The sequence below is a fragment of the Rhamphochromis longiceps genome, linkage group LG11 (assembly GCF_057381845.1).
Source record: "Rhamphochromis longiceps isolate RC_006_pf linkage group LG11, R_longiceps_female_GT1.1, whole genome shotgun sequence".
Taxonomy (NCBI): domain Eukaryota; kingdom Metazoa; phylum Chordata; class Actinopteri; order Cichliformes; family Cichlidae; genus Rhamphochromis; species Rhamphochromis longiceps.
Genome location: NC_140567.1, coordinates 10971147 through 10994563, shown reverse-complemented (window position 1 = coordinate 10994563; position 23417 = coordinate 10971147). Strand labels below are relative to the sequence as shown.

The window sequence follows — 23417 nt, the reverse complement described above, 5'->3', positions numbered from 1 at the left end:
CTCCATTCCTCTGCTGGCTAGTGGCTGTACAGCTAGCCAACAGCAGCCAGCAGCAGCCAGCAGCAGCAGCCAGCCACAAGGATCAGAGACTTTAGCAAGAAGCCAACTGCTACTACAACATCAAACATCTATAGGAAGACGAGAAAAACATTAGGCACTGCATAGAAAAAAAAAATATGTGTGTGACTTAAAAGCTGGCATAATGCTTAGACTCAAATTTTATTCAGGTTAGCCTTAATACTGTTTATACTCAGATTGCTTGTTAGCGTTTGGAGCTAATAACTACTTCACATATTTATGTTTCACATGTAAAGTGACCTAATTTGATTAATAGCAATAATTAGAGCTTCCTCTGTGTTTTCTTTTTTTTTTACTTCTGGGTGAAATTGAAACAATTTAGGTCATCTGGCTCCTTATTCCCAAATCTAAGCTAAGGGACATGCAAATCAGATGCAAATGACACCCAGAAAAGTGAAAACTAGTTATGGGCCGTGGTAATAAATACTGAATTTAGCCTCTTGGCATTCTAAAAGCAGCCAGTTGGGGTTAATATGCAAATTGTATGCAAATAGCCCAGATGCAGAGAGCGCCTTTTTCTCCCCTGATATAGAAAGCACGGGGGGTGTCCTGATGGCTTAGAAAGCAGAAGCATATAACATGCCCTTATGATGATACCGTCCCCTGATACTTGCACTCTTATATTCACTCTCCAACTATCATAAAAAAGAAAAAAAAGCACAGATATGATTAAAAAAAAAGTGTAAAGGAAGACAAGAGGAAAAATTACAAGCCCGTTTGAGAGGAAAATGAGGGGGTAAGACAAGGAGACAAGAAAAATTGAGAAGTATGGTATGTAATTTCAATACTAAATCTCAGACAGCGTTGTTAGCTGATTAGAGGAGCAGCGTGGAGGCAAAGGCAGAAAGAAATAAGAGTAAAATATACAAAGTAGGAAAGAGCCAAGTAAACGTAAAGGGAGAAGGGTCCAAAAGGATGATGAGCTGAACAGAAGAGACTACTTTGACACAAAGGGGTTCAGGGAGTAGTAGTCAGCAGCTTGTATGTAAAAGTCACAGGAGACAGACCTAAAGATATGGCGCACACACACGCACGCACACACACACTTTGCTGATCCTGTTTGTGCATAAAGAGGAGGCAAACTGGGCAAGTACAACACATGATAAGCTTAGTGGACCACCTTGTTCAATTGGCGGTGTCTCCACAAATTACATGCACCACCGGCACACACACACATACACACCATTGCTATATACTCGCAGTTCCACCATAATCACTATAATGCTGTTAATTGAAACCCAGACTTGCCCTGAACACATCACCTGATCTCCCTACCTGCAATGGTACCACATTCAAAATGAATACCACAAAGCTCTTAATCACAGATTCCACCCTCCAGTACACAGAGGCAGGCTGGTTGCTGATGTGCTTCGTGCTGAGCATTAAAGGGAACGTGGAGGCTGGCAGGTAGACTGGTGATTAGACAGGCTGTTCTGCTAACGGCATGTAGACGTTTAAAAAAAAAAAAAAAAAAAAAAAAAAAAAAAAAAAAAGAGAGAGAGAGAAAGAAACACACGCCAATACAAATTGCTACTCTGGTTCACAGCACATTTCCATACACAGACACTAAGCAGGGTGGTCCATTTTTGAGCTCCGCGTTTTCATCATCTTCTTTTTATCTCAACACCAAAAATCTACAGTGACTCAAAAACCCTGACTGCAATAATTGCTAGGATTTAAAGACAGAGGAAGAGATATATGGATGTAATAAAAAAAAAAAGGGGGTTCTCATGACTGGATTAATGGAGAAAATCATGCCAAAAATATATCAACAGAAAGAAAGGAAAATAAATACAAGGATTATTCTGACTGAAGAGCATGAATTGAACTGCAGCTATTGATTAACTCTCTAAATTGACCATAATTTAAGATGCAACACAAAAAAGATCAGTGACTTGGCACATACAAAGCAATTTAAATTGACCACCTTTATTCTCCAAGTAGTCACTGTGCGCACGGGGAAACGGCAAAAAGGCACTCTCTCTCACTTTTTCCATTAACCTCACATTGTCCATTTTTCTTCTGCTTTTCATTGCTTCCAGTTTCCTATCAGCATCATATACCACACCCCTTCTAAACTGCTGAGCCTCATTTAAAAATCTCCCTTTTCTCACTCTCATCCTTTCAGAATTAGCTTTTTATTTGAAGTTATTAAAAACCTGTTTTATTAACACTTATGCACATCTAAATGGATAATCCTATAGAACAATTGAAAGTATTTTGATAGTAAAAAGCTGCCTATGAGACCTGTATGTGTGTGCGTGCACACATAAATGTGCGCCTCCATTCATTTGTGCCTGAATATATTATAGGTGGAGTAAAGATGAAGCCTCCCCTAATTAATAAATCATGACAAAAATGGAACAATTAAAGTGTTTCTCATTATAAATAATTGATGTGTCTGTCCACAGAAAACAGTTTCTCTCCTCTTGCAAATACAAAAAGTAAAAAAATTAACCAAAAGGTAGAAAAAGCTGCTGGATAAAAACAAACACCGAGCCTAAAACAGCAGCGTGGACGATGAGAGAGAGAAGGGAAGCAGGGGCGGCGCATGCACAGAAAAACACACATTCCATCTCCTAACAGATTCCACTGAAAACAGATGGCATCAGAATTATCTGATGTCCTGTCACCGTCTTTTTATATGCTAATCCAGCTCCTACACACATCCGAGTGGCTTTAATCAGATATCAGGTCAGAGAAGCTAAATCAAGCTGAGACAATCGTGCTGCTAGAATTTTACACTGCGCCGAGGCGAGCAGTCACACACCAACGTATCGTTGCACTTAATGCCGTGAGACTCAAAGTGTGGAGCAACAAAGCTGGGCGATGTTGTTTCCTGCACTTAAAGTGACTGATAACTTGGCCGGAGCATACCTGCTGCACTAACTCACTCGCTGCTGAAGAAGCTCCACACCTGAACGTTCAGCAACGTGACAAACTTCTCGTGCATAATTATCTCTTATTTATCCCCGTTTGCCAGCAGTCATTCTGTCACTCAGGTAGCAACGGCACAGCAGGAGTCTTGTTGTTTTCTGTTACTGCTCAGTTCCTGTGCCGCATGCAGCCGTTATTGATGTTTAGAGCTACTGTTGATGATAATTCAACACTTTCTCCTTCAAAGTCAATCAGTTTCTAAATAAAGCTACGAGATAAGAGTGATTTTTTTTACTGTATGGTCACCTCTGGAAAGGTGACAGAAAAATAATGTTACCAAAAGACGCTGACTTGTTAAAGTTCGTGCAAATGTAGATTTTTTTATGCTTTTTATATGAACTCTGCCCTCTCTCTCTTTTAAACAAAGTATATTATTCAATGTTTGCACTCACTGACTACTTTTCAACTGCTCTTTAATTCAAATATCTAATCAGCCAATCAAATGGCAGCAACTAAACTGAGCATCAGAATGGGGAAAAGGGTGATTTAAGTGACTGTGAATGTGGCGTGGAGTATTTCAGAAACTGCTGATTTGCTGGGATTTTCACACAAAAGCTTCACAAGGTTAAAATTTTCAGTGACCTGCAGCTCTCTGTGTGAAAATGCATGCAAGTTTATTTCCAGGGCGTTTATTTCTACACTTCTTTATGCAAGCATGCTTCATTATATGTTGTATCTATGCTGCTATGACAATTCAATTTCCCTCTGGGATTAATAAAGTTTCTCTGAACCGACCTCCAATCTGAGCTGAATAAAACACCTTTGAGATGTCGCGCAACAGGAGATTTGCATCATGGGTGTGCAACTGACAAACCTGCAGCAACTCTGTGATGCTTTCATGTCAACGTGGACCAAAATCTCGGAGGAATGTTTTCCATCTATGAAACACGAATGGAGTTCTCAAGGTAAAAGGTGTAATTAATCATGTGGCCAGTGGGTGCACATCTACAAGGTTCCTTTCTTCTTGTGTAGATGGACAGAGGAAGACACATGCACACAGAAAAGGCTGTGATCTTCATGTCAAAGTTTTTCCAGTGTTTAGATTTTTTTGGCATCATGTAAAATAGGGCTGTGCGATATGACCAAAATCTCATATCCCGATATTAAGACATCTATCGTCCGATAACGATATAAATCACAAAAATGTAACATTTTCTATAAATTCTGTCAATCTCGGGCAGCTCGACTTGTGTGAAGTGTTTCCAGCTGGGCGTCATGGACCTAGAGTCGAGTGTTTTAACTGATGCATGAAACTATGCAGTTTTAGACATAAGTTGTAAAGGCCACCGTTTTCTTTGTGAGTATTTATTACACGGCGTGCTGCGGGGAAAAGCCTGTTCTAACGTTTGAGTCTAAGGTTTATTTTTTAGCACCTGGCGGCTCTTTTTTAATTCTCATCTGTAAATAATCTGCTCGTTCACGTGATTCAGTTTATTTTGAAAAGTCTCAACAGGATCTTGAGCTTTATTGTGAAAGGTTTATGTGTTAAACAAGCAGACACGCGACGGTGTTACCGTCGTTGTTGCTAACCACAACGCATAAAAACAAGCGCTTGTCTGTCTGTAGTGTGGTTATATTACATATAAGAGAAAGAGAGAACTTTAAGAAATGAATATAGCCACTACAGGGACCATCAGAACGATGAAAAAATATTGCCGTAAACAGTTTATTTTGCGACACCACGAAACAAACGATAGCGTAAAATGAAACGATAGACGTTTTTATATCGTCACCCGATATATATCGTTATATCGAACAGCCCTAATGTAAAACACAGCTATTTTTTTTCTTTCCCACTGAAAACAGTGAAATACAGCCACATCATAATATTCCTGTTCAACCACTTAACTACCAATGATAGATAAGTTATACATATTTTAAAAAAAATGCTGAAAGAACACACAAGCAGCTGAAAAACCCACATACACACACATAACAGCTGGGACCTTCAGAGGATAGACTTATTGAGTTCAACCGCAGAAATACACACACACACACACACACACACACACACACACACACACACACACACACACACACACACACACACAGCAATCATAAGATCAGATCAGATCTCAGAAGGCAGTGTCTGTCTGAAAGATTAGAAGAACCATCTGTCCGCCATGTGGAAAGCATTGGATTATCAATAAACTTCACACACTTTTCGATGTGCATGCATCCATGTGCCTGTTTGATCCAGAAAACGAGTGTGGAAAGTAAATGAGGGCAAAAGCAAAGAAAAACACATCTATACACCAGAATATAGAAAAAAAACAAAATTAAAATAACCACTCCTAGTAAAAATTTCAAAATAAATCTCCAGATTTTAGCAGACTAGATAGATATAAAATATATGTATTGTCTATTTTTGAAAAAAATGAATAGAGGCAGTGCTTTTTTTAAAGTCGTGAGTTTAATAATATATATAAGAAGAACCCTAAAAGTTACACTAATGCATTGTGTCATTATTCAGTCCAAGCTAGAACTTATAAAAAGTTCTATAAACACACAAAAACAAAAAAAACAATCACTCGCCTTCACACACACGACCAGGAAATTGCTTGTGGCCACACTTGATGCTTAATCAATACACAGCTATCGATCTCTTGCCTGGCTAAACATTACTTGTATTTACTCTGCTAACTTTCCCAGTACAGATCCATATTGCTAAAATAACCACAGAAGGAGAGGATAGCAAGCTTTCAAAGAGAGCACAATGAAGTTGAGCTGAAAATTCAAGCTCTGTTATCACCCTGCTCTGCACAATCGATAGCAGATGAGCCATTTGACTCAAACCCTGTGGATAACCACACACAGTTGCTTATATTCATTCACTGTTTTTTATTTTATCTGGTCAAGCACGGTCCCGCCAAGCCTCCCTGTCAAGTTGCTTTTTCTGCTCGGCGATCAGGGTAACTTTGTCGGATGATGATTCAAATTAAACCCGCTGCTCAAATCATCTGCTGCTTTTTAATCCACTTTATCCATTATCTGTTCTCTCACATGGAAATCAGGAAATCTAGCACAGAGCTGACTCATTTATATGGATGAAGACGAGATCAGAGACGCATGCAGGATTCATTACAGAAAGGACATAAGCGTGTAGCACTGAAATACTTGCAGGGACCACAGACTTCTGTAACATGCTTATTATCTAGTGCGTTTATTCAAAGGGGCGACTAGCCCTCACACAGCTAATAAATTCATACAACACACAAACTCTCATGGTCACATTTTTCCCCCTTTTCACTCACAGGTAGCCAGTCCTTTCATTTCAGCAGGTGGCCTCATACAAACATCCACACACAACAGCGCAGGTCACCCCTGCTTTCCATTTCAGCAGGTGGTCAGTGAGTAATGGCAGCTGATGGCTGAACATTGGACACTCAGACAGAAAGTGGGGGGCTATCTTCCAAAACAACACAAAAGGGCCAAAGTGAAGAGAAGGAGAAAGAATAACCTCAAAGGGGGCCTTTGAAAAGTCATTTACTACATGTCCTTGAATGCCTAAAATGATTTCTTTGCTTTGTATCCATATGTCACCCACACTCTTTATCCACCCACACCAACGGCTTGGCACGCCACATTAATTACAAATGTCTTTTAAGCATTTCCTCCTTATGAAGGAAATTGCATTTGTTTTCCTTGTTGAGTCAAGATGACAAGGAAACCAAAGAGACTTTTTAGTCTTTCTCACTTCTAATTTGTCCCCCTCCTCTTTAAGCTTGTAACGTATTAGACAAGCTAATTATTCCGAAACAAAGAAAGCTACAATAAGTTGTCAAATGTCAAAGAACACAGATCATCTGTCTTTAGTCCTTTTAGCTCTACTGCCAGAAAGCGCGACACAAAGTTGCACTGTTTGTCCTCCAAGAGCAGGAAGCTGTGTGACTACGCTGCACCAAACGCTGACATTTTGAAACAATGACATTTTGAAATTGGGACAATTTGTGCTGCCAAATTATGTGAATAAAGCTCAGTTTGGACTTTGGTGAACCCAATTAACACATTGTTAGCTCCGTGTTATTGCAGTCACTGGTAATCAAATTTTTTTACGCTATCGTTTGTTTCGTGGTGTCGCAAAATAAACTGTTTACGCCAATATTTTTTCATCGTTTTGATGGTCACTGTAGTGGCTATATTCATTTCTTGAAGTTCTCTCTTTCTCTTATATTTAATATAACCACACTACAGACGGACAAGCGCCTGTTTTTATGCGTTGTGGTTAGCAACAACGACGGTAACACCATCACGTGTCCGTTTGTTTATGTTCCACATAAACCTTTCACAATAAAGCTCAAGATCCTGTTGAGACTTTTCAAAATAAACTGAATCGCATGAACGAGCAGATTATTTACAGATGAGAATTAAAAAAGAGCCGCCAGGTGCTAAAAAATAAAACCTTAGACTCAAACGTTAGAACAGGCTTTTCCCCAAAAATGCATCGTTTCATGCATCAGTTAAAACACTCGACTCCAGCTACATGACACGCAGCTGGAAACACTTCACGCAAGTCGAGCTGCCCGAGATTCACAGAATTTACAGAAAATGTTACATTTTTGTGATTTATATCATTATCGGACGATAGAACTCTTATATCGGGATATGAGATTTTGGTCATATCGCTCAGCCCTATAGTGGTAATAAAAACCGGGAGAGACCGACAGTGATTACTGACTGTTTTGTTTTGTTTGGGGGTTTTTTTGTGGGTTTTTTGTGGAGGGCTGGGGGGTAGTAAATTGGACCCGGAAGCAGGGTTCATACGTCATCACTTAAAGAGCGGATTACCGATACTGCAACATTACAATCATCACGGCCAATTCTAACACAGCGGTGAGCTCTATGTCTCTATAAACAGTTCTAGCTTGTTCCTAGCAAGTTACCCCAACAAGAGTACTTGTTATGCAACGTGTTTCAACAGTGAATAAAAGCAGCTGAACGAATAACATTTCTCTGTATACAAACTGGCTTTTTATCTGCAAAGATTTTCTCAAAAGTCTAGAAAAACATCATTTTTAAATTTACTCTGTGTATGTTTGCGTTTCAACAATAGCATAGATGCCGAACCGCCATCATATGTAATCATCTGATGTCCCTTTCATCATGAACGTTTCTGTTGGTGAATTTTCTATTACAGATGCACGTAGCAAATCTGTGTGAATTTCACAGTTCGAGTAAAATTCACACACTTTTCAAAAGCTGGCGACAACCTGCGAGACTTTGCTTTTTTATTTACCCTTACCCAACAATTGAAATGAGCTTGATTGTGCTAGCTCCCTGCTATTCACTGACGAAGCTGCAGCTGCTCGTCTAAGCGCTAATTAGGAACATGTGCGAAAACCAGCGTTCACACCGACCCGGGTCAATAACTACAGACTTCTTTTGATAATGATACCGTCTGTTATCATGACACGAGGTTAAGCCAGTCACAGTCTTAAGTTTAGTTTGGCAAATTTCACCAGCACTGGAGCCAGAGCGCTACACTGAAGAGGCTAGAATAACAGCCTCCTTGATTAAGTAAGACACACTGCACTGCTTCAATTTAAAGAAAGGTTGTTGTTTTTTTTCTATTTTCTTATTTTCTTGAGGGCTCCTGGTTTGTCCCTTTTACAAGCAAGCAGCTTTTTAAATACAGCATACTGTATGTAACTGAAGTTACATTAAATGTAGGAAATTCAGTACTTTTGAACACTTGAACACGTCAGCAACTTCATTATTACAGTGTTTTAGGAACATGAAAGCATCAACTAATGTTAGATTAACTTAACATCACATGAATGCTACTTAGCCAGATGTTTATCAATGCTACAGTGCTGACCTCTCTGCCACCAGACCTAATACAACATGACAGCTCTGTACCATTTGCTCAGTATAGGTGGGTGGGGGACATGTCACCAAAGGTCAACCTGTTACTGTTACTTAAAGAAAATCATGAATAAAAGCAGCAAAAGGTACAATGATCATTAAATTAAAACTTCAGTTTAGTGTGACGATTTAGCTGAACTATGTAGCAAATGTAGGTTCAGAAAGTCAGAACGGAAATAGCAGCCATGAGAGAGAGTAATGTGAAACAAAATAGTGACAGTCATTGGAAGTCATGTCCTTAAATAAAAACAAAAAACAAACCAGACACAAGACCTGAGGCCAGGACAGGTACAACAGTGAGAGTCTGCAGCCATCAGTAAAACACGCTGGAGGCTCTGTCATGGTTTGGGGCTGCATTTGGAGATCTCGTCAAACTTGATAGAAATAAATAAATCACAGCGCCCACTCACCGGTTTCCCAGCAGAACACAGAAATTCGATTTGGTACTCGACACGGTACTTTTAAAGATGAAACATGAAATTTAAACATCAAGCAGCTCTAGTTTGACTCAAAATCATAACTTCATGAGTCCTTGTAGAGGAGCTTAGCACAGAATGAGGGCAATGAGGAATAAGGCAGCGGTCCCCAACCACGGACCGGTTTATGTCCGACAATATTTTCACAGACCGGCCTTTAAGGTGTCGCGGATAAATACAACAAAATAAAGCCAGTACCGGTACCAAAAAAAGGAGATTTACTCATAATACACAGGAAAAGACCCAGGGAAACCGAGCTAACGATAAAAAAACATAACGATAAAAACCCTGAAAACCAAAAATATCAAACCAAGCCTCAACTCCTGCAGCCCGGTACAAATGACCGGTCCGTGGCCTGCGGGTTGGGGACCGCTGGAATAAGGGAAGAACAACAACATCCTACACTAATGTTATAATATTTGTCAATAAAATTCATCACTAAAACATAGTAACAGCAATAATACATATGTACAGCTCACTAAAAACCACAATACAGTAAAAAAAAAAAAAAAAAAAGGTTAAACCTGGACAAGCAATGGGCAGCAGCACACACATACACCGATACCCAGTATACTATAGAAAGAAAACTGCTCAGATACTCATCTGGATGGAGACTGTTGTCCTTTTAAAACCCTGCTTAAAATGACTCTTAGGCTACGTTCACACTGCAGGCGAAAGCGCATCAAATCCGATTTTTTTGACCCTATGCGACCCATATCCGCTCATGCTATGACAGTGTGAACGGCACAAACCCGATATTTTCAAATCCGATCTGGGTCACGTTCGTATGTGGTACTGAATCTGATACATATCCGATGTTTTAGAAAGCGACTGCTGTTAGAACGGTCATGTCGCATTAAATCCGTCTTTTACGTCACTGTCACAAGACAGACGCTAATTATCAGCGCCGGAGAAGACATCACGAACACTTCCTGGCCTTCCAGTGTAGATGTCAGTGAAACTGTTGGGAAGACAACGTGAACATTTTATTTGTACTGTATAATCTGCAGATTCTGACAGGAATCTGCAACCATCCTTTGAAGCACCGCTCCTCTCTAAAACAGCAATAAGGATAATAATTAGGTTATTTTAACACAATAACTTAAAGCAAAAATTGGGAAACGTAAAGTCCGAAGTCTTTATATTAAGGGCCATCAGTCAAACAATACTGGGTCTAAACAGAGCGCGTTGTGTGTGACGTCTTCTTTTGTGCATGCGGGCCGCTTTGAGCGTTCACACTAGAGCGCGTTTGCTGTCGCATTTTATTTGTAGTGTGAACAAGCAGACAAAAAAAAAATCGGATTTGATCAAAAAAAATCGGAATTGAGCATTAAGACCTGCAGTGTGAACGTAGCCTTAGTATCACATGGATCTGAACCATCAAACAAAGCTGAAATAGCCCATTACTGGTTTAATGCCCAGCTTCTCTGTAACTGTGGAGGATACATATGCATAATGGTCTCCCATACTGTACATTTACAGCATAATGTGCGACACGGCAACCCTATTCTTTTTACAGAACACCATCAACCACCAAATCTGCAGGTTGCAGTATAGCCATCCTCACATTAGTTACAAATCCCATACTCGTTTAGTTTTACTTGTCCTTACGCCATGAATATGACACAGTATTAATTCTGGGGCAAAAAATAAAAACGTAGTTTGATCTCTTTTCCTGTCGTATGCTTTGTACACATAGGTCATTCCACTGTAATGTAACTGTTAAACTTAAAATACTCCACAAGAAATACAAACACTTTCATCTATTTTATTTATATTGAATGTAGCCTAAAGAAGATTTTTTAGTCTTCTAGAAAAAGGAAAAATTTTTGCTTAGTGTTAAAAAATTTATAAAGATGAAGAACGAACTATTATACTGAGCCAAGAACTATAGACTCACTATAATCTTACTATAATATATTAACAGGAAGCAGTTTTATAAACAAAATTTCACACACACTGCCCAAGAACACACACACGCTGTATTTGTGTGTCATATTATTACACATGAATTGGCAAGACTTGGGCAATAGAGGGTGGGTGCATACACCTAACTGGGAGCTGCCCAACATATCCACAGGCGTGCCACGTTTCCCATCGAGCAGCTCCAGTCGAGACATTAGGGGTTAAATGCCTTGTTAAATGGCACCCGATGGATTGCGTTCAAGGGGAGTGAAGGCTGTACTCCTGCAATTTCCCACACAGTGTGGGTGTGTTGGCCACAGAGCGGAACTGTCAGTCGTAGGCCAATAGATTTTTTTTTTCTTTTAAGCCTAGGCCACCTTCAATGCCAGAAACCAACATCTCCCAGCTTTGATTTAAGGCTCAATACTATGGATGTTGAGCAAAATCTAGCCTCACCTCTCATCCCTTTTCCAGACAACCTCCTTTACTTGTCATTTTGCTAGTCTCCTTTCCTTTCTGCCCCTCCACCCCTACGCCTTTCCTCCAGCTCCTGCCTTATCCCATTACATCCCCTCCATGATATTCACATTATACCCCTCCAGGGTATTCACAATCCCTGTGGAAGGCAGGCGGTATTCCTGGTATAACATGGGGTTTACTTGGCTGGTTGGATTCTAAAGGGAATAGGTAATACACTTCCTTCCTCCACGGGGAAGTAGCAAAAGAAACTTCCTTCCAGCTTCTCTCGTTCCCTTCATCAAGAAATGAAAGTGCAGGGACACAAATGACTGTGCAGATGGGGAACTGGAGCAGCTTTTCTTTTTGCTTCAATTCTTCTTCCTCTCCTACCTTTGAGGTTTAAGGCAACAAGGATGAAATATCACTGCCCTTTCGGAAATAAATTTGTTCTGTTTTTCCCCCCTCGGAGAAGCGAGGAGAGGTCTCTTTTTAGTCAAATCTGATTGCTCTCCATGCTCCTTAAAATCATACACATGAGAAAGGTTTTCCAGCAGTGAAGGAGATCTGATTCTCGGGAATGAGTTCCTGGAAGGAACATATTTGTTGCCCTCCTGCAGTTTCTTTACTATGTAGGCATTTATTTTGCCCATTTCCACAGCACATGCAGATTACTTTTAATATTTAACTTTGAGAATAAAAATCTCCAAGACGGACACTGTGTTTTCCAAACCCCGTGACAATTTCTTGCCGCAATGATTGTTCTGCTCAGACGAGTTTACAATGCTATCAATATTCCATTCCTTAGAGTAATCACCGATCTCCCCCTTTTCCCTCTGCCTATGCCGCTTTCCTTCTTTCTCCTCTATCCATAATTCCCTCATGGGAATTTTAAGGTCTTTAATCCTATGGCTTCTAAATGGTTACTTACTGGGTGCCGTCTACACATGGGTCACCTTGTAGGATCAACAAAACACACATGTGCATGCACGCACGGGCACACGCACAATGCTGGGATCACTCTAATCTTCTGATCTCTAAACGGTTACACCCGACTGCCTGGACTGATGGGTCTTTCTATCGCAACTTCAGACAAAAATCACAGCTCTGCAGACTGTGTGCGCCTTAGTAAATACCTAAGAAACGAGAGATAGGTGTTGCTTTACCGTTTTAATAGTTTTTCCTTGTTTACATCAAATTGCATTACACAAAAATGAAATGAGGACAATTTCTAAATTTAGCAGATTAGTGCAAAGTGCTTTTTCAATTCAAGCACACACGGTGTAGTTATTTTATATTTTTACATGATTCAGACAATGAATAATTCTGCTAACTTTTAAGAGCATTTCATTTATTATCCAGCAGGAATCTTTTCCTTCGCACTGCATCTACAGCTGCCAGACACAATTTCCTATTTTCTTTCTGCAGCTTCTCTTTTTTCCTCTCCCCTTACATCTCACCTGTCATTCCTGGTCATACAAACCACTACACTCTACATCTCTCTACTCCCCATTTCTGCAGATCTGCCAGATTCTAGCTCATTTCCCTGGCATCGTACTTGCCCTCCCTGCTCGCCTTCGCACTTCCAAACCATCGCTTAGACTAATTCTGTCTTGAAGTGCCATCTACGTCTGCTGTGCCCCGCATCCCACCACCATCTTTCCTTCCCCGCGGACTCCTCCTCTCATCTTTCCTTACATTGCCTTCTCCTTCATTCTTTCCCAGTCTCCTTCTCCCCTCTCTAAATCAGTGAAGCGAGCCGCGCAGCTACGCCACAGTGGAAAGACGGTGAGCATACAGTGAGTTTTTCTCAGGCGTACAGACACCAGGCGATAAGTCTAATCTTACAGAATGATGACTGTCGAAAACGCAACTGTCTCTCAGATACTTTCTCTGCACAACACCAATTCCCACCACGGCTGCAACTGTGTGTGAGAAGAGTAAATGTGCGTACGAGCAGGCGGGCTGCGAGCGCCATTGTGTGTGTTTATGTGAGAGGTGGAGTCAGGCAACATTGTAAGTTTTCATTGGCTATAATTTTACGGCGTGTAATGTTGCGTAGCGCGTAGGCAGCCAGTCAGAAGGTCCTCACACGCTCCGTTTTATGAATGAGACGGCACGTATGCGAGGAACACAGACTCAGAGTGAGAATATTCTACGGTGATGTAATACAATCACAGAGCAACAGAAGAGCTAGAAACACAAATGCAGTGTGAGCGCCATCAGAACATTGTTTCAGGGGTTTCAGCCAAAACATCCAAATACTACAACAATTTTTCTAAGGCTAAGCAAATATTAAAGAGCAGTAAAAATACTAGATCTACCTTTAAACTATTATTTTTTTCAGCTACTATTGACTAAACACTTTTAAGTGCTTTAGCTCAGTTGGAAAAAATACTTTTATTACTAAAAGCAGTATGCATAATGCTTCAATCTTAATTAACCGATATATATATATTTCATATTTTTTGACGATTACCTGCTCTGAAACAAGGCTTAATAAAGGGAAAAAAACCACACTCTGTGACACTCACAGCATTTTCTATTCACGGCAGCACCCGTAATACCTGCTGATCAATTAAGTCCTCGTATCATTTTATCAAAGCAGCCCACACCCTCTCTCTCTCTGAAACCCATATCCTCTAACGTCTGCGTCCAAACCAGGAACTGAAAACGCCTCATTTGGCTGACATTGTGTACCCGGGAGTAATTTTGCCTAACCGGTATGTAAAATCCTAACTGAAGTGCTGTGTGCCCGGCTGGATGGCAGAAAAGATATTGGGAGGGGAGGAGACCAGCCAAAAACAATCAAAATATCCTGGTGTGACTTTCCATGAAGGGTGTGTTTGTGTGTGTCTGCACACTCATGTGTGACCATAGATGCCTTCCTATGAAGTCACTATTTGGCACATTGCTCTTCTGCTCAAATGCAGTTCGTTGGTGTCGGTGTGCTAGCGTGGGTGAAGAGTGCCCCCTTTGGTTGTGCGCAGGAACAGCAAATGAGAACGAGCCACAATAAACCAGTACCAGCACTAAAACAAGTGGAAGACAATGAAAGCACAGGTAAACAACAGTGTCTTTCATTGATGCACACAACTTTTTAAAAGGAGCAAAGCGAGCCATTGTTATTTAATCAGCACTATTTATTTTATGTGTGTGTGTGCATTTATACTACTAGAATATGAGCGTGACCAAACAAATAAACGCCATGGCATATGATTTATCGCCACAGGTGGCAACCAAGTAATATGCTAATCTCAAATATGAATGTAGTAACTGGTTAAATAAAAGACGTTCCTGAGAGTTACACCTTTAAAGCACTGCATGTACAAGCTAAGAGCATCTCCAGCTACAGATGAGCGATTTTTCTCAACTAAGCACAACTACAACAATCTGCATTAAGCCGTAACAGAGCAGCCTCCATGTTTATATGTTTATAATACAACTGATAGAGAGCTGGCTTCATGTACAGCTTGCATATAATCAGTGGTTGCTTTGAAGCTTTGAAAGTTACACATTTTAAAACCATGAATGGGAAGAGAGGATGTTGGAAGGATGACCTCACCCTGATATTGTAGTGGTTCATTCTTACAACAAAGGGCTGCTACACGGGGAAAGGCTGCCACCTATAGGCCAACACAAGAACTGCTACTATCTACTATAAAAGTGATGTCATAGTTTAAGAAAGAAAGTTAGAGAAGGGTAGGAAGGAGCGACAAGGGGGGGCACGGGGATGTGATGGAGAGAAAACAGGAAGGAAGGATAAGAGAGAGAGGGAGAGAAGGTGATGTCATATTTTCAGAGGCGCCGAGGCTCCTTTGTCCATACGCTTTCATTAAACTGCAGAGCGACGTGGTGGATTTGAACACACATAGGCGTACAAATTACAGAGGTAGGCGGGAATTTGTGATTTTATATGGAACGTTCGAACTCACAAATGATAATGTTCAACCTGTCCTCATCTTCCATCTGGCCAACAGCGCCATGCTATTCACGAGCCTTTTTCTATGTTAGTCATACTACACAATTCCACCTTTGATACACTCCTGACAATTTCATGCCTTTGTAGAAGACTGCGCATCATTCCATACAATACCATTCAGCACAATCGTCACCTCTACCAAGTGTAATCTCACCTGATTCTGTCCATGACCGTCCATTTCTTTCTAACAATCTCACACTGAAACGCAACGACTGACTGCAGATTTTAACTCCGACAGGGACGGAGGGACGAGGACGGCAGGGAAAGAGAAAAGATACAGGAACGCAAACAAGACACGGATAAAAAGCAGAGCTGTGGAGGACAGAAACCAAACTAAGCCTTTAGCATTAGCAGTAAGACTCTGACCTTTAACATACTTTGTTGAGAGAGAACAGAGTGGAAAAAAAGGCGTATGAAGAAAAGCAGCGGTCGTACTCTGAGGCTTTATGAATGTAAGATAAAGGTATATTTTGGGCTACAGCACAGGGTAAAACAACACCTTTTTCTCGCTGTGAATGGAAGAATTTCTCACCTTTTCTAACCTGTTATATGTGAGACATGCAACTAACAAAGCTTGCATACGTGTAATGATGGCCATCAGCATTTTTCCTATTATAGGGAACCTATTACTGTTCCCTATTCCGAGCTCTGTTTGATGTGACTTGCATAAAGAAATAGTTTTTTTACAATCTCACACACGTTCACATCGTTTCTATCTCCCTCTGACTACTGGAGTGCATCTAGTCTATGGCTGTGGCCACGTTTCTGTTAAGGTCAGCTTGAATGACAGCAGAGAGATGGCCTTTACATTGTGGAAATATCTGCATTATTCTGTCGCAGAGTTATAAGATGTATTTTTTTCAGCTGCCAGGAATCTCTAAACGCACGCGCCCTCAGCAGGTAAATTTATGTGTGGCAAATAAAATCGCATGTTTAGGGCTGCAGGAAGTTATAAGGGAAGATTTACTAACATGCTGCACCAGCACAAACTTGGTTTTGCCATTAAAAAAAAAAAAAATACTGTCTGTATTTACAGTGAGGAGACTGTAAGAGGTGGGAACTGAGACTTTTTGCGGCTGATCATGTTGCATATGCATTTCTGGGAGTTCCTTTCTCAAGGTGCTAAATATAGGAGAAGGAACAAAGAAATCAAGCGCACAGACTGATTCACTAATGTTTGAGACGCGTCATTTCCTGCCAACTGCTCCGCTATTTATTTTAAAGAAATAATGTGTTTAGTGTATGGAAGCCCGTTTCCACCACTAAAAAAATAAATAAACAATTAAAAACAAAAGTATTCATAACTCGAAATTTCAAGTTATTTTCTTGAAATTTCGACTTATTAACTCGGAATTTTGAGAAAAGTAACTCGAGTTAGCGCTGCCAATCAGTATTCTACGTGAATGACGTCATTTCCTTGTTACCCGGAAGCTGAAGCCCTGAGCTACAAATGCTACAGCTAAGCTACCAGTGTCACAGCCAGTCATGAATGCACAAATTGCTGAGTATTTTCACCGTGGCTTCACAAATGATTAAATCCTTGTGTTATTAGCTGAATCACATGGCGTTACTATCAGCAAACATGCTCTCAAAAGCGCCAATTTGTTGCGATCCGGTTTTAAGAGCGCATTCCTCTGCGCCATATCCTTCCAGGTAATAAGAAAATGATGTCAGTCACATAGATTACTGATTGGCAGAGCTAATTCGAAATTTTGAGTTAGCTTTTAGTTTGAAATTTCGAGAAAACAATTAAAATTTCGAGTTATTTTCTCGAAATATTGTGCCTGCACACTCATGTGTGTCCACACATTTCGACAGAAACAGCGGATACTTTTTTTAGTGGCGGAAACAGGCTTCCATAGATAACAGCACAACTTTTGTAAATCACGTGAAAAACTAAGCACACCTATTGAGCACCATTTGGGGATCATGCTCACATGCACATCTCCATAAAGACCCTGGAGTCAGAAAACTGTTCTGGCAAAGAAAAAGTAAAAAAAAAAAAAAAAAATTGTGAAATAGCAGCTTCACATCAAAGTACGGCGTCAGACAGAAAGAAAATGAACCTTCGTTTCAGCAGAGTAAACATACCACCGGGGCACACACCAGGGAGACAAATGTATACGACAACATCAAACAGGAGTGCATCCTTTCTAAACGTATTCAACCATGCAAAATATATGCAAACAATAGAAGACAGACATTCAATTAACTTTCTTCTGACCCTCATGTGTATTTATATCCAATTTTCTCTTTTAGTGTTTAAAGTCTGCCTCACAGGCACATGCTCTGAATGATTTGAGCTTTCTGCTGCGTAAGATTATTAAGGGTTTCCTTTCCTTTCCTACTTTTCCTGCTGTGCAGCCGTGCTTTTAACATGAGGAGGAGACAGAGAGAGTCTTCACCCAGAGATTACAATAATCTAATACCCATAACAGCAATATTTAACCTTATTACCAAAGAGTGTATTACATTACACCCTCTTGCATGTATATCTGCTGAGGACTTTAAGACAACCAGAGAAGCAACATGTGCTGTAATCAGATTCAGAGGCAGGAGGATGCTACCCTTACAAAGGTCAAAGTGGGAATAGAAAACAACTGTCTGAATACAAACAAGTTTTCTCTACACTCTCTTCCGACTGCAGCCATTCCACTAAATTTAAAAAAAAAATCCCAAATTAAATTAGCACAGAAAGTCTAAAGCTTCAGTAGATGTGTGACAGGATCTGTTACGAAGTGGAGGGGCAGGTGACAGACGACAAACTGAACAGAGACGCGTTACGTCAGCAAGGAGCAACGCACTGAGAAGAGAGAAATCAAGGGTCTGGCCTAGCAGATGAGGAGAAAAACTATTGGCCTGTGGTCATGGGCTTACTGTGTCTTGTGTGTCACTTTGAATGAGTGGGTAGATCTGCATTTTTGAAGTGTGTGATTAATTTTGCTCTATGGCTGTGGAGACCCCACGGAGAGAAAGAAAAATGCCTAAGGGGTTTACTCCGTCTTCTTCATCCGTCTTGGCGCGTGTCTATTGAAACACACACACACACACACACAACAACACAAATACTCACACTGAACACATAACTAATCACACAAAGCCAGGCACAATCAATTTTCCTTGTGACAAACATGAGGTCACAAACATTCACCAGAGTATCATATTTAACCGACTACAATGCAAAACTCAGTGTCATATCACTCTCTGCGTTATCGTTTTCACCTGTGTCGGTCTATCACACCTGCGCACACTCGCAACGAAACCCTCCTGAAAGACGTCCCGTAATCTAGTACCGAACATGGCCAGCGTCTTCACGCAAAACCGAAGAATGAAAGGCAGCATTCACTATATCAGTTTTCTCTAACGAGCTGTAATCTGAACCATGTACGCTCTCATCTATTTTAAGTCAGCTTAAAGCATGTAAATGACTGCTGTAATCATGGCGATGAGAAATAACAAAATCCATCTGGTTCCTAAAGACTGGCAGACTGCAGACGTGAATTAAAATGCTTACACTGCACAGTTCATCCATAGGTGTTTTTAACAAGTTCAATTCAATGAAAAATAAAACTCACCAACCAGAATAACATTTAAGGTTCAGTGTACTTATAGAGCAAGACCGCCCTCTTGTGTTTAATAATAATATTGACATTAATCCTATAGACATTTAACAATAATAATGATATTTAAATGTTTTAAAGATTTGTGGTGGCCTTTTTTGCTTTTACTAGCTGCACAGTGGAGAATAAACAGGAAAGCAGAGAGTGTGGGGGAAGACAATCGTCAAAGGCCCATGGGTTGGAGCCGACCCGGAGCGCTGCCCCTGCTCAAGCAGCGAGCTAAACTGGCACCCAGAATAATTCCATATTTACCACTGTAGCTGTTCATCCATTTATCTTTTGTCTAAATATAAAATACATCCAATATTTCTATTGTCACGTTATGGTATAGGCAGCTTCCTGTTGGTACTGTTGACTTCAAATCAACAGAATTAATACAACATAGTACAATTACATCATTTCTTACCAGTCATCTTGTATCCGCTGGCAGCCAGCTGCCCAGCCATGTACTCCCCATCTGAGTTGTTATGACTGCAGCCCCATGTTTTCATCCAGATCTTTTGGGTACCAGGGATCAAACTAAAAAAATACACAAGTAATACGTCCATTGTAAATCATCCTGATGTGCAAAAATCGATGTCTAAACCAAACCAGCTGACAAAAGGCTGTCTATTGTAAATTTGCTTTATTACCCATGTGTGTTGGAGGAAGTACAAAGGTGCTTTTACACCAGCTGCTGTCAAACTAAATGTCAAGAGTAAATATCAAACCACCCTGATAAGGTGGCTTTCCGATTCAGTGGGATCTTGTGTAGGGCATTTGTGGCTTGGAAGCTTCTAAGGTTTTTGGTATAGCTGATGTGTGCTATTGGTGTCATTTCCTCTGTTAGATAAGAAATGCAAAAATTAAGACAACATGAACGTGGAACAGCAGCATGCACAGCGACTGTAATTTAGTTTTCCCCAGCAAAGCCATGTAGAATGTAAACATGCTCAACATGACTATGGGATTTTTCTAATCTATCCGATTACTGAAATATAAATATATAAAATATTAACATACAACTAATCAGAAGAAAACAGTTTGCAGTTAGATTAAATTATGGGGTTTATTTTATTTTTTTAAGTAGTGGAAGAAACAATTCAGTTATAACAACAACAACTAGAAATGTAGTTGAAGAAACAAACACTCTTTCAAACACTTCAGGAAATTCAATTAAAAACATCACTCACTTGGAAAACTAAGTAAACACCTTCAGAAATCCCCAAAATTGTGAGCTTCCAGATTATACACTGGTGACCAGAAACCTCTCACACAGGGTACAATCGATAGAACAATCAAGAGAACACTGGTAAAAATGCTGGAAATGGAAAACTTTTGGTTTTGTTGAACGAGATAGAAATAGCGTCCAAATCGTTTGCTTAGCACTGTAACTTTTACAGAACTCTAAAAAGTGTCAGCAACGCATGCAGCTGAGTTGTGATTAATAGAGCAGTGTCTTGATTTAAGTTGCAAAACACTTTGTGAAATACAGTCATTTTCCTTGTTACTAAAGTGTTTGGATCATTATTCCAAGTTTCATAGCTCTAACATGAGAGGAATTTGCCTCGGATTCGACAAGCTTAAACCAAGATGTCTAAAACTAAACGTGCTCACAAAACCTTAAATGTGTGTGCACAAATAACCTGATACACTCATCTCAAGTGGAGTTTTGAGACTAATTTCACAGATCAACAAACATGAGATGCGTTCAAGTCCCAGTGTGAAACTGGGACATCTGTACTTCCACTGCATACCTACATTTCTTTCTTTTTTCTTTCTTTCTCTAAATAAAGAGAACAGATTGTCACCACTATACTACAAAACATAATCTATGTTTCAGCCTACATTTGTGGATCTGTGCAAAGCTGGCAACATGACATTTTTCTAAAAAACCCCAAATGAGCAGGTACGAAAAAGCATTAGGGCCACATGAAGAAAAAACATTATTGGTCATTTTGAGAAAATGTCCAAATGTGGCGATTAAAGTTGTTGTTTCAAGAAAAACTGCCATGGCTGCTACACCCTCTACAAAATGCCGGTGGTTAAATCATAAAGAGGATGTATGTTGAATGTGTTTTAGGCTTGAATTCCACAACTATAATCTCCACATGGAAGTGGGCTCAAACATTTCAGTGCACTGATGTTAAGAGATGGGTGGACAATTATTAAAAACCATCTAAAAGACGTTATTCCTTCTAACATGAAGCCAAAATACACTTTTTTCGCTGACAAAAATATCTACTAATACATTTTTTTAATACATGGTTAAATTTTTTATTTTTAAGCCAACAATTTCCCTTTTTCCCCCCATGGCAGTAACATAATATCAAACACTGGACACACCTGTCAGCTTGAAGCTCCTCATCGCTCATGAGCTCTTTCTTCTTCCTTGCCCTTGGTATGATACTTTTTCTAGCAGACTGTCTTTCATGAGGAGTGGGGTCACTAGAAGACACCATGTCCTCGATGTCTTCCATCAGAGAGTCACAAGAAGACGGCATGATGATCTGGAAATTAAGCAAAGCTTTAGTCAGCCTTTTGGAGTAACCTAAAAATATATAGTGGCAGAATCCCTTTAAGAAAGCTCCATGCTTCACTGCTGCCTGCAGACTCTCCTTCATTTAGCAGATTTCAAGGTTTTTACTCATAAAGGCGGAGTACCTGCAAAATTCTTGGTATGGTTTTGTGGACACTTTGTTTTGTTCCTAAACTGTTTTTCGCAATGGTTCAAGATTTGGATATGAAACCTCTTCAGCAATGTTATGGCTGACTCTTCCTCAGTCTCACTCCTTGTACCTTGTACTGTTTTTTCATTAGTACCCGTTTTAGGGTTTTAGGAATGCAAAGGCTACGTGTGCAGGAACAGCATTAGCATTTGCAAAATAAGCATGATTATTAGAAGGATTTATAGATAAAGAAAAATGCAGTGTGCAAATTATGGATTAAAGTATTACTTTAAAAAAAACTATCAATACAAGATCTTCATGACCAGTGAGTGCGACATCCTGAAGTACAGTACCTCTATCTACTGATGCACATGTATTAATTACCGTTACATTCTCTTTAAATGTGTTGTTCACGATAAGTAGATGAAAAGCTGCATGGCTGGAGATACAAGCTATGCTGAATATGCGCACACATCACTTAAACGCTTACTGGGTTCAAGTTGTACAACTTTTATACAACAGATCACGTTTCACACTTATGAGCTGGTTTTAGTTTACCCTAAACGAGGGTTTACACAGGGAGGCTAACATTAACGTAAATTTAAACATTTAAAATGCTTCATTTGACACTTATTTATCCCTCTTCATTGGTTTTACTGGTTAACAAGCGCAGGGTAGCGTTTATCTTGGCTAGCCTCATTGGCTAGCTAGTACCCACGTGTCTCTTATTCTGTGCAGTGCAGACAGTCCCAATAAAAACATTAAAGTTTCTTACCTTAGTCGCACTGTAGTTGTAGCCTTCAGCTGAACTCGAATGCCGAGGGCAATATGCTTTAAAAAGGCACACGATGATTATTTACGCCACCAAAGCAGTCACCACAACCCTTAGACCGCCATACTTGTCTGTAAGTACGGAAGGTAAACAGGGACAAACTGTATAAGCGCGTGTTTTTCTCAAGTAGTGGGTGAATAAGTTCAGACCAAATGAATACGGGTATGATTCAGTGTCATGTGTGGATAACACTACATATACGGTCACCAGCCACTTCATTAGGTATACCGGTTCAGCTGCTCATTTAAATGGTAAATGGGCAGGTTCGCATACAGCGCTTTTCTATTCTGAAAACTCAAAGCACTTTATACAACTTGCTTCCTTCACCCATTCCCACCCACACAAGCACTTTTCTCTTTGTAAGTGCTTTCTATCTATTGCCAGTGCATTGACACTCCGATCAGAGAGCAACCTGGGGTTAGTATTTTGCCCAAGGATATTCAGCATGCAGACTGGGTCTGCAACCTTCTGATTAGTAGATGACTTGCTCTGCGTCCTGAACTATAGCCTCCCCATCAGACTGGATGCATGTATGTTGAGCCCCCTTCTCTTCACTCTGCTGACCCACGACTGCACACCATCACACAGCTCCAACCTCTTCATCAAATGTGGTGGGTC

General features: G+C 40.2%; 1 protein-coding gene across 1 annotated transcript in view; it reads right to left on the bottom strand.

The window, feature by feature from the left end:
• The window catches only part of cdkal1 (CDK5 regulatory subunit associated protein 1-like 1), a 259922-nt gene extending 237021 nt beyond the window's left edge, over positions 1–22901 (bottom strand). The window contains exons 1-3 of the mRNA XM_085422313.1: positions 22743–22901; positions 21645–21808; positions 19726–19838 (exon numbers count right to left, since the gene is read on the bottom strand). Coding sequence (XP_085278439.1) covers positions 19726–19838; positions 21645–21802 — 271 coding nt within the window. The 5' untranslated portion in view covers positions 21803–21808; positions 22743–22901. The remainder of the gene's footprint in view (positions 1–19725; positions 19839–21644; positions 21809–22742) is intronic.
• Positions 22902–23417: the final 516 nt, after the last annotated feature.